Source organism: Hemitrygon akajei, chromosome 2 (assembly GCF_048418815.1).
Source record: "Hemitrygon akajei chromosome 2, sHemAka1.3, whole genome shotgun sequence".
In the NCBI taxonomy this organism is placed as follows: domain Eukaryota; kingdom Metazoa; phylum Chordata; class Chondrichthyes; order Myliobatiformes; family Dasyatidae; genus Hemitrygon; species Hemitrygon akajei.
Genome location: NC_133125.1, coordinates 54,377,016 through 54,389,720, shown reverse-complemented (window position 1 = coordinate 54,389,720; position 12,705 = coordinate 54,377,016). Strand labels below are relative to the sequence as shown.

Here is a 12,705-nt window from a genome sequence, read left to right as displayed (position 1 = left end):
ATTGACCGAAGTTAGAGAAATCAATTTGTATGATTCACGTCTGCTATCTGGACACATTGTGGCAGTCCATTCTGGTATATGGCAGTAACAGGGGTCCCAACTGGAGAGTCCTGGAGTAGAGAGCAATCCTGTGCAAAGATTTCTCAGACTGGTTCGCAGACTCCTAGGCCTCCTCTCATTTCCCCACTTTGGAGCCAATGTTCCATGTTGATACACCTGCATGCCTTGAATATTTGAAAGGTTTAACACCTCAAATCCTGCTTGCGCTTCATTCCCCGCATTCCAGAGCTTTGGGTACCGGGTGTGGAGGGGTTGAATTGATCGGGGGAACCTCCACGTTGGTCTGGCTCTAGCCACTCACAAACAACAGGCTGCTGGGGTGGGCCGTCCGAGCTGACTGCCTGCTCTACTGCTGAGCATACATACATGCTCACATTTTAATCTACATGAGTAAATAAGAAGGGTCACAGTTCAGGGTCCACCTGCCATTGCACCAAAATTAGTTAATAAAGATTGAAGACAACATTTAACTATTTGCAGTTCGTGATTAAGTGATAAGCAATGCATGCTAAGGTTATCTAATGGTAATAACATTACTTGTTATGAAAACGTTGCCTTCAATGTCCCGTGTTTATATATTTTAGAATATTTACAAATAAGGAATATTTTGAAATATGAAAAGAGCAATTAAGGGCACATATTAATTTAGAAATCAAAAAACTAATTCTTGCTGCAAGATTGTACCTTTGGTGCATGCAAAGATTGCAGGGGTAAACAGCTGAAGGCTAGTCTCTTTGGTGCTGTAAACCCACAGACACAACAGCACTGTCTGAGTCTGCACAATAGCAAATTAAACTTGGATGGTGCTCTGAGCTCTCACTTTGGCAGTCAGCTGTTTGAAGCAATGATTTCTGCACGATGGAAGCTGAGCACTTGGGTTAGGCTATCATGGTTGGATCCGTAATTGTGCTAATGAAGTTGGCTACATTTCTGTGCTAGGAGAATGGTCAACTACGGCTGCGTAAAGACCTGTGCAAGGCTGCAGCTGGACTACTCCATCGTCCCTGATACATGCAGGCCTGTTAATACACAAAGCATTCCAGTATATTTTTCCCCCATCTCAGGCCTTACTTCCCTTTTCCTGATCTCATCCCCAAGTTATTTTCTGGGCTGGGAAGAGGCAACATTCTGAACAGCATCTGTATAAATTTGCATTTTGAACATCAGAAGAGACTGTGGCTTGAGGGCCAGATGGGATAGGAGAAGGATGCTGTTAACTTTGAGGTTTCCAATCCAGGTACCATCCACGATCTTTGCAATAGGTGTCCCACGGTTGGAACTACTGTCCATTTTGTTTAGCATACCCCAGTGCACCTGTCCCCTCTGATTAGTTGTTGTTACATTTGGTTGTTCATCACCAATCCTGCAAGAAAGTGAACTGTACGTCACTGAATATTACAAAATGCGTCTAGCTAAAGCAGTATTAACTTTGAAGAGCTCTTAGTGTGGAAGGGTCAGCAAAAGGGCTAATAAACTAAGTAGCTAACTTGCATTTTACTATTTGAAATTTGTAACCCATTGTCCTAAGCTTGGACCTGCAACCAGTCTTTCATAACGAGGATGCTGCACTGAGTGCAGATAGCCAAAAAGAGGAATGCACTCTCATATGATTCAGTAGCTTGTTTGTTATATGATTATAAATATCTTGTGCAATGGCAGTCATTGTTTCCTCCTGGTTATGTACATCTGCTCGTGTAACAGATGCACTTGAATGCCAGTATTTGCCTGTTCATCAATATAAATATATGCAGAAAGTGCCTCGCATTCTTCTACAGGATCTCTTCACATACCCAAAAAAGCTTTTGCTATCCTCCTTTATATTCCTGGCTAGCTTGTGTTCATACATCATTTTTTCTCCCCGTATTGCCTTTTTAGTTAAGTTCTGTTGTTCCTTAAAAACTTCCCAATCATCTGTCCTCCCACTCACCTTAGCTCTGTCATAGTTCCTTTTTTTTTTAATGCTATGCAATCTCTGACTTCCTTTGTCAACCACTGTGGCCCCTTTCCCCCGTTTGAATCCTTCCTTCTCTGGGGGATGAACTGATTTTGCACCTTGTGCATTATTCCCAAGAATACCTGCCATTGCTGTTCCACTGTCTTTTCTGCTAGGATATCCGTCCAGTCAACTTTGGCCAGCTCCTCCCTCATGGCTCCATAGTTTCCCCTGTTCATCTGCAACACTGACACCTCCAAGCTGCCTTTATCCTTCTCAAATTGCAGATAAAAACTTATCATATTATGATCACTACCTCCTAATGGCTCCTTTACTGCAAGATCACTTATCAAATCCTGTTCATTACATAACACTAAATCCAGAATAGTCTTGTCCCTGGTCGGCTCTCGTACAAGCTGTTCCAAGAATGCATCCCGTAGGCACTCTACAAACTCCCTATCCTGGGGTCCAGCACCAACCCGATTCTCCCAGTTCACCTGCATGTTGAAATCCCCCATAACTACTGTGACATTACTTTTGCCATATGCCAATGTTAACTTCCTATTCAACTTGCACCCAATATCCATGCTACTGTTTGGTGGCCTGTAGAGAACACCCATTTGGGTCCTTTTGCCCTTACTGTTCCTCAGTTCTATCCACACAGACTCTACTTCTCCTGATCCTATGTCCCCCCTTGCAAAGGACTGAATCTCATTCCTCACCAACAGGGCCACCCCACCCCCTCTGCCCACATTTCTGTCCCTACGATAGCACATATACCCTTGTACATTCATTTCCCAGGTCTGATCTCCCTGTAGCCATGTCTCTGTTATCCCAACAACATCATAGTTACCCATTCGCACCTGAGCTTCAAGCTCATCCGCCTTATTTCTGACACTTCGTGCATTCAGATATAGAATTTTTAGCCCATTTCTCCTCTCTCTCTCTCTGTTTGAATCGCTGCCTATTGAGCTTAACCCAGCTCCCCGAACTCCCATCGGGCTATACGCCCCTAGAATTTTGTTGTTCTTCCTAAATTTACTTATTCTTTCAACACATTTAACTCCATGTTCCGTCAGACCATCCCTCTGTAAATGTGTCCTCCTTATCACTTGTTCCGCCTCACCTTTCTCTACTACACACTTAATATTCCGGAACCGTGTAGTCCCCACCTGTCCTTTATTCTTCCTCTCGCTATCCTCTCTCACATTCTGGATCCCCGCCCCCTGCAAATTTAGTTTAAACCTCCCCAAGAAGCACTAGCAAACTTTCCTGCAAGAATGTTAGTACCGCTCCAGTTCAGGTGTAAACTGTCCCTTCGGAACACATCCCACCTTCCCTGGAACAAAGCCCAGGGAAGATGATATTAAGCTGGGTGGCAGTGTGACATGTGATGAGGATGTTAGGAGTATTCAGGGTGACTTGGATAGGCTGGGTGAGTGGGCAGATACTTGGCAGATGACGTTTAATGTGAATAAGTGTGAGGTTATCCACTTTGGGAGTAAGAACAGGAAGGCAGATTATTATCTGAACGGTGTAGAGTTAGGTAAGGGAGAAATACAAAGAGATCTAGGAGTCCTTGTTCATCAGTCACTGAAGGTGAATGAGCAAGTGCAGCAGGCAGTGAAGAAGGCTAATGGAATGTTGGCCTTTATTACAAAGGGAATTGAGTACAAGAGCAAGGAAATCCTCTTGCATTTGTACAGAGCCCTGGTGAGACCACACCTGGAGTATTGTGCACAGTTTTGGTCTCCAGGGTTAAGGAAGGACATCCTGGCTGTAGATGAAGTGCAGCGTAGATTCACGAGGTTAATTCCTGGGATGTCTGGACTGTCTTACGCAGAGAGGTTAGAGAGACTGGGCTTGTATACGCTGGAATTAAGGAGATTGAGAGGGGATCTGATTGAAACATATAAGATTATTAAGGGATTGGACAAGATAGAGGCAGGAAATATGTTCCAGATGCTGGGAGAGTCCAGTACCAGAGGGCATGGTTTGAGAATAAGGGGTAGGTCATTTAGGACAGAGTTAAGGAAAAACTTCTTCTCCCAGAGAGTTGTGGGGGTCTGGAATGCACTGCCTTGGAAGGTAGTGGAGGCCAATTCTCTGGATGCTTTCAAGAAGGAGCTAGATAGGTATCTTACGGATAGGGGAATCAAGGGATATGGGGACAAGGCAGGAACCGGGTATTGATAGTAGATGATCAGCCATGATCTCAAAATGGCGGTGCAGGCTCGAAGGGCCGAATGGTCTACTTCTGCACCTATTGTCTATTGTCCATGCTATTGTGCTGAATAAAAGGTATCACTGCTTGAAGTCTGGTTTTTAGAGTTGTTTTTCTTCAACACAGTTTGCAAGCTGTGAGCTATAGGTATTGCATAGAGTAATGCCATGCAGTGAGGGATCTGGAACACATGAACGTTAGAGGAAAGGCCTGAAGAATAGAGGTAGGTGACTAAGTGAGTGTGGTGTATTCAATAATTCCAAACTAACAGAATATGGCATTGTAAATTAAATGTTAATACCTTGAGTCCAGTGTCCCACACCTTAGATCCTACTGTCTCTTGCTTTACATTCTTTAGGATTAGTCCAATTTTACATTAATTGCTCCAGCTACAACGCTCTCCTTTAAGACAGCCAATCTCCTGCAATGTTAGTCCACTGATATCACCCCCAGTCAAAAACGTGCACCATCTAACAAACGCAAATTGCCAGCAGACCAATACTTCAGAGCAGGATTAAACAGAATAGAGACAAAGGCAGACGTTCTGGAGTGTGAAGTGGAATGGAAGGAGAAACACGGGCATCTGGGTGAGCATTTAAAAATAACAGCAAGAGTTCAGTTAAAACCAAGAGCCAAGCTGGAGGTTAAAGAACCTGGGGCAAGTTCAAACGACAGATAGATACAAATGCACCTGGATTCTGCTTGATTGGCCCCATCTACCTTTGCTCACCCCCACCGAGTTACTGTGGCCTTCAAGATGAACACAAACCATTTTGGGGCAAGAATGGAATATAAATGTTTATAAGATTTTTCGCTGTATTATTAATACCTATGCAGGTTTCATCATTATGTGAACAATAGAAATGCTTCCATCTATGGATTTTAAGAAAATTGTTCTTTTCATTGCTGAGTATTAAGCATTTTTCTCTCCCGCCTAATTGCCCTCGATGTAATTTTTTTTGAGTTAATGCTGAGATTTTTTTTAAATTAAAAGACCTCACTTTGATGTGCATTGATGTGTTGTGATGTTATGAAGGTAAAATGATTGCCATCTGCATTTTGTTATATTGTTTAGCTAAATGACTCAAATTCCTAATTTAAATGCTAGAGTCTGAAATACAAGACTACAAAAGGTAAACCTCTTATTGTTTGACTGATCTCTGTAGAACTAAACTGGTGCCTCAAGGGAGAGCGACTTATAAAAGCTGTTCTGATACTAAAAATGGTTAAGAGTTAGAGAAGCAAGCATTCGCCTTCACTGAGTGAATTTAACGAGCTAGTCCACAGATCCGGCCAAACTAATTTAGTTGCAAAATTTGAATTAGGATGAATTTGGCTGGTTTTCTCCAGGCAGCTTGGGTGACTCACAGGTAATTCTGTATCATACTTTCTGTATGATACTGACCCAATTATAAAAGAAACCAGTTTCTGCACACAGGACTGGGTCAATAATTGGAGAAACGACAAAAGTGAATGAGAAGACATGTTCCCATTGTGTGCATGCTAGACAGAGTTATTTAGACTACTCCCTCATTCCCGGTCTCTCTACCTTTAAAAAAAAACAGGGCAAAGATCTTCATTGCCACCATCCTTTCAGGCACAGATCAGCAATCACAAAACACTTATTTATTTTGACAACTTCCCTCCAGACCTCCTTCCAGAGATAGAGGAAACAAAATTAGAAATGTTTGATGCAACTTCACAGGGCACGAGCAAGTCTGCACCTGAAAAATGATTTAATCTTGTTCTCCATATTGCAGGAATGAACTTACACTGGAGGCTTGATGTTTGTCAACCTGTTCCCAAGAATCTGGAACTGTGCCAAACCTTGGTGAAAGCTATATAGAGTGGTACTAGAAAGCTTGTGAACCCTGTAGAATTTTCTCTATTTCCTACATAAATATCACCTAAAATATGATCAGATCTTCACATGAATGTCCTAAAACTAGATAAAGGGAACCCAGTTAAATAACACAAAACATTATACTTGTTCATTTATTTATTGATAAATATTTGTTGGAAAAACTATGCGAAGTTTTGCTTTCAGTAAACTGGTGTGACCCCCTTGTACAGCAATAACTTCAACCAAATGTTTCCAGTAACTGTTGATCAGTCCTGCACATCCGCTTGAGGACTTTTAGGCCATTCCTCCTTACAAAGCTGCTTCAACTCTGGGATGGTGGTGGCTTCCCTTCACGAACTGCTTGCTTCCGGTCCTTCCACAACATTCCTTTAGGATTAAGATCAGGACTTTGACTCAACCATTCCAAAAAATGAATTCTCTTTTTAAAACAATTGTTGATTTAGAATCATCGTCTTGTTGCATTATCCAACTTCTATTCAGCTTCAGGTGACGGACTGCTACCCCGACATTCTCCTGTAAAATGTCTTTTGAATTCATTGTTCCCTCAACAATAGCAATCTGTCCGGGTCCTGAGGCAGCAAAGCAGACCCAATACATGATGCTCCTTCCACCATGCTCCACAGTTGGGATGAGGTTTAGGTGTTGGTGTGCAGTGCCCTTTTCCCTTCTGACATAGCAATGTGCATTCCTGCCAAAAAGTTCAACTTCGGTCTCATCTGTCCACAGAACACTGTGGAACATCTAGGGTGGTCTCTTACAAACTTGAGAAATGCAGCAATGTTGGTTTTTAAGAGCAGTGGCTTCCTCTGTGGCGTCCTTCCATGAACACCATTCTTGTTCAGTGGACCCATGAACAGAGACTTTAGCAAGTTCTAGAGATTTCTGCAGTTCTTTTGCTGTTACCCTTGGGTTCTTTTTCATCTCCTTCAGCATTGCACATTGTGCTCTTGGTGTAGTCTTTGCAAGATGCCCACTCCTAGGGAGAGGAGCAACAATACAGAGTTTCCTCCATTTCTAGACAATCTCCTCCTGTGGACTGATGAACACTCAGGTCTTTAGAAATGCTCTTGCAGCTTTTTCCAGCTTCATGCATCTCTACAATTCTTTATCCAGGGTCCTCTGAAAGTTGTTTTGATTGAGGCATAGTGCACATAAACAGATCTTTGAGAACAGCAGGCTCTGTCTGTAAACTGACAGTGTCTTCTTTTTTAAAATATGTATTGGGAAGGGCACCTCCACAACCCACACCTCCAATCTTAACTCTGATTTCAGCACCTGACTCCGAATAACTTTTGTAGGAAGGCATGACCCTAGAGGTTCCCATACCTTTTCTGACAAATACATGTAATATTGGATAATTTTTCCCCTCAATAAAAGTATATTTTTTCATTATTTATTTGATTGGGTTCTCCATCTAGTTTTAGGAATTGTGTGAAGCTCCGATCACATTTTAGGTCATATTTATGCAGAAATGGAGAACATTCTATAGGGTTCACAAACTTCGTAGCACCACTGCAAACTACATTGATACAAATGTGCTGCTTTCATTGACCCTTTTGTAAGGCTTTTAGATGTTGGATAGTCAGGACTTTGCCTTTATAGTTCTGACCTACTTGATTAATCATGATGATTTAGAAAAGGTACAGTTAATGTTAGGCCTGTTTGTTGCTCAGTCATTCCTTCATTCACTTCGCTGGCAACATACTTGAACCAAAGACCTGGAAAACAATGGCCAGAGCCTCCCAGAACTGGTGATACGTCTTTTGAAACTCAATATGATCTCTTATTGAATACAATCAACATATCACATCTTTGTTTGTATCTTTCGTTGATGCATGTGAACATATTCATTTAATACTATACCCACATCTTCCATTTTTACTCAGATTATCTTACCGCTTAGATTTTTAAAAAAAAATGTAATTCAGTTTCTCTTTTCATATTTAAAAGACATTCAGACATAGAATTAAGTTATAAATACAGAAACTAACCATTAGAACAAGTCTACCGTCACTGTACGTGTTCTGCACAAAGTATTTCCCACCCCTTTAATATAATATACATGGAGAAACCAATAGATGCCTTTGGCAAGATTTGGTTTCCTATATTAACTGTATTTATAGTTCAAGCTCTGTACTGTAGCAATTCTGGGATCATCGGCTTTCCAGATTTTGATCACTATGTCAAAATTCACGTCCTCAGCTATTTATGCTTCAAATTCAGAAATCCCGTCACAATTTCTACATTTTCTTTAAAATCTCTTCAGCCCACTTCTTTGTAATTTCATATCAAAGTTTGTTTAATAATACTATGGAATACCTAAAAAATTTCTGAAATAAAGACATTTTTGAATGCAAGTGTCATGCTATAACAATAAATGAAACTATTTTAGATCAATAGTATTTTCTCCGCATATTAAATCAGAAATTTACTGCTAATTGACATTTTAAGCTATAGACACTAGTGAAAGTTATTTCTGATTTGACAGTGCATACAAATGAAGATAACTAGCCTTTACAAAATAAAGCATTAGGATTAAGTAACATACTTTTAAGTTCTAGAATGCTATTCTGAAATTTGGACTAAAGGACAAAACTAAATCTGAATTATAGTAGAAGGCACTAAATTTCCATTTTTGTGCAGTTGTCTTGCACACTTCTAGTGGTGTGTCCAACTTGGAGAATCACTGTCTTGTGCGCAAGGTGACCAACTGGTGGAAAATCAATGCCACCTGTCTGCTGATGTAATGTACATTGAAATTAACATCTCATTTGCAGGCTATGATGAAATGAAATTCACAGCTCATTAAACAGGCTATTGCACCTTGCCCAATACGGGCAAGAGGGTAGCTGCCTGAACCCTGGGATTTGCTGGCTGATTCTTCAGTGACAATACAGCAGAATGTACTGTATACCCATACAGTGTACTATCAAATATTGAAATTATACCAGCCACAGAACAGATTTAAATACTTGTGTGAAGAGAATAGGATTTAATCAATGAACCATAATCCTTTAAAGACCATAAAATTGCCACCAGAAAATATTAGGGAGATGGCAATTATTCAAGTTTATGGCTACCAAAAATCTGCAGTGCCAGAATCACCTGAGCTCAGGTCATGTGACTATCCTTAATAGAAAATTCTTCAGCACATTTGTCCTGTTGCAGCCAAATCTGATTCAATATGGATTGACTGAAAGGCTTATTTTAAGAAAGCAAAGCTTCACTGGCATAGACCTCCATGTTATAAAACAGCATAGAATCTTCAAATCACCATGTTAAAAAAAGTGAAATTATTCAATATTATTTTATCCTTAAAAGGAGCCTCAAAATACAAATTGGTGTGATGTGCATGCTGAGATACAAATAATTTACCAATTGTGAAATTTAAAACTGGTACCAACCCAAATGGAACACAATCTGATAGATCAAAGAGCTCAATTAATCGCATAGAACACAGTGACATTAATTATTTTCCAATTCTGGCAACCACCTGCTATGGGGCAGTTGTGTTACAAGAAAAAAAAGACAGTCTATGTTGTGATTTTCTGTGATTTCCTAGTTACCTGGGCATACATCAAGAAACATGTGATCATAATGTGGTATTCATCCTTTTTCTAAAATTCGGAGTCAATTTTGTATTGCATCTCAAACTTGTGCATTGATCAGTGAATTCTGCAAAGGGGAAAATTTCTAACCAGAATGGGTGTAATGTGGTGGGCTGGGGTGGTGGGGGGGGGGGGGGGTCAGGTCAGCTATATTTCATATTTGAAGTTGCTATGTTGAAAGCATTTCAGATTTAAAGTACTTTAAAATAATATATTTAACTTTCCTCTCACTTAATAGATAAAATCTTATCCCACATTTGCAATCATTTCACTGAATGCGATTGTTTGCAATGATCTTTATACAAATAATATAGGAATTGGGGCATGTTAAACATAAAGGAGGAAGTACATTTTAAAAATGCAGTCTTGTCCAGTTTACAAGCCTTCCCCTCCACTTGACTTGTTACTCATTTAGCATCTGGATGTCGGTTCTGGTACAAGGGTCACTTCTATTCAAACTTGTGACTAGCATGCATTACCTGTATGACACTCTTACCTTCAGAAATCTTCCAGTGTGTATTGCATTGCTGCTCAAATCAGGTCTTCTGGTTTGAAAGGTGTCCAGGAACTCGATCAATGTGAAGATCAGGATAAACTTTTCTGTTTAAGTGTTCAAAGGAAGAGCTGCCTGGTCTCCCAGTTGAAAATGAAGGTCATTCAATGAATGTCATTTCATTGCTGTCATAGAACCTTATTATAGTGTGCAAATGACTACATAAAACATTAATCCTGACGAAGGGTCTCGGCCCGAAACGTCGACAGTGCTTCTCCTTATAGATGCTGCCTGGCCTGCTGCGTTCCACCAGCATTTTGTGTGTGTTGTTACATAAAACATTTCATTGGTTTTAAAGGAAGGAGTTGAAAGGCATTGGAAAAAAAAACTTCAAGTCTTTAATACTTGGGCTATTCTTTGCACACAAGGCAAAAACACCCACATCGTACATTCAGTCCTCACAGAGGTGATGGGTTTGCCACCTACGGAAGGATAAATCCCAGATTTGAACCACCAGCCAGTACAAGTTCACTTTTAATTTGAGAATTTTCCAACAGCCATTTTAAAAAAAGCATCCCAATTTAAAATGTTTATCCTGGTAATTTACGAGGCGTGATTGATAAGCTCATGGCCTAAGGTAGAAGGAGTCAATTTTAGAAAACCTAGCACGTTTATTTTTCAACATAGTCCCCTCCTACATGTACACACTCAGTCCAGCGGTCGTGGAGCATACGGATCCCTTCTTTGTAGAAGTGATCCACTGCAGGGGTGATTAACAAGTTTGTGGCCAAAGGTAGAAGGAGATGAGTTATTAACTTCAAACTTTCTGCATTATCACTCAAAGAGTCGACCTGCACATGCATGTAACAAGAACGTCCTGGACCTCCAAATGGTCCACAGCAGAGGTGATTGATAAGTTTGTGGCCCAAGGTAGAAGGAGATGAGTTATACAGCTCTCGTTACATGCACATGCAGATCAACTCTAAAGCCTATGACAGGAGGATAACTAAACCAAAAGGAGTTTGTATAAACCGTTAACTATTTTACCATCAATGAATAAGCAGCTAGCACTAAGTCCTGCATGAAGGACAGGCAAAGACGGTACAAGGTGAAAACAGTAGACTTTGATCAAAAGAACCACGGTGCCTTGTGAACAGAAACATGGCCATGAAGTAGACCAATTTAAATATTTACCAATTATATATCCCTTGATCACTGCTCCAAACTATAACCAATGTCAAGCAGGGCTATGACAATTAGGCTTGGGCAGGACAAAGTGGATGATTAGGGTTAGGGAAGCCACAGCAGTTTCCATACAGAAACCAATATTGGGATAACTGTTTCAACCTAACCATTTGGAAGTGGAAAATACAACCACTTGAAGTCAAATGCAATTACGAAATTTATTATACATTAGTATTGCTTTCCCAAACATGGGTAAATCTGTAAACAATCAGGCAAAAAATTACATTTGGCACATAAAAATTAATACAAATCCTTGGCAGTTGTCAGTCTTGTCTTTCAACCATTTGGAAAAAGTGTTACTGATATTTGTTATTTACAGAGCTTTTAAATGGCTCACTTATTTACAGTTATACAATTTATTTAGATTACTGCAATTTCATGGCCTTGTGCCAGAGCTTGCATAGTTAATCTAAATACCTCAAGATTGAGGAATGGTACCAAATCAGTGACATTTTACCTTAAATAAATATTTACATGTAGAAAACGCTTGTCTGCAAACTACTATCACTGAGCTGGCAGCTGGTTGAAGCAATTAAAATAATCTTGAAGATCAGGCTGTATCATCTTCTGTCTTGACAATTGAAATCTAAAGAGTGAAAGACTGCAGTTTAGAACTTGTGCTCATTTAATCCACAAAATTCCTAGAAAAGGGTAACGGGTTGAAAGTTTCCATCACAAACCAGGTTACAAGATCAGACCAAGTTACTTCAAAATGTGAAATAGTGGGTTTCTAAAAAAAATTAGACTGATTGAAGATAACTATGAAGAGGAGAAAAATGTTACTTACTGCAGGATAGGTATGGCCAACTGACTGACTTTGCCTGTTGAGGTCAATGTTCAAATCATCTTCAGTGGTTTTCAAGTAGACTGGATTATCAAAGTTCATACTTTTGGTGTTCCTGTTCTGCCAGTTGCGTAGTCCAATGAAAACAGCCAAACCAGTGATTGCCAGAAGGACTGCAATTGAAGTGTCCCCAAAATCACCAATTTAAAAGTCAGACCAATACTGTAAACCAAACTATACTACCACTCAAGTTAAACACTTTATCCTGACATGCAAAAACTATTTAATAATCTCAGAGTTAGAAGCTGAAGTCTAACAGGGAGGAGCAAACTTGTGATTAACACATCAGGGCACTGTGAGGATAATTGTTTTCATGTTATGCTCCATCCAAGCACTAAAGAGGATACTTACCAATAGGAAGGATAATCCAAACAGCTGTTGATCCTTTCCCAAGCTGGTTCAGTTGAAGTTGAATGCTTGAATTTTTATCTGAA

The 12,705-nt window shown here is 40.1% G+C and overlaps 1 protein-coding gene across 2 annotated transcripts in view; it reads right to left on the bottom strand.

Moving 5' to 3' along the window:
* Positions 1-11,571: 11,571 nt before the first annotated feature.
* Positions 11,572-12,705, bottom strand: part of vldlr (very low density lipoprotein receptor) — a 31,134-nt gene continuing 30,000 nt past the window's right edge. For both annotated transcript variants that reach the window (XM_073072314.1, XM_073072323.1), the window contains 3 exons: positions 12,623-12,700; positions 12,215-12,384; positions 11,572-12,013 (listed from right to left, as the gene is read on the bottom strand). In XM_073072314.1, the coding sequence (XP_072928415.1) occupies positions 11,978-12,013; positions 12,215-12,384; positions 12,623-12,700 (284 nt within the window). In that variant the 3' untranslated portion in view covers positions 11,572-11,977. The remainder of the gene's footprint in view (positions 12,014-12,214; positions 12,385-12,622; positions 12,701-12,705) is intronic.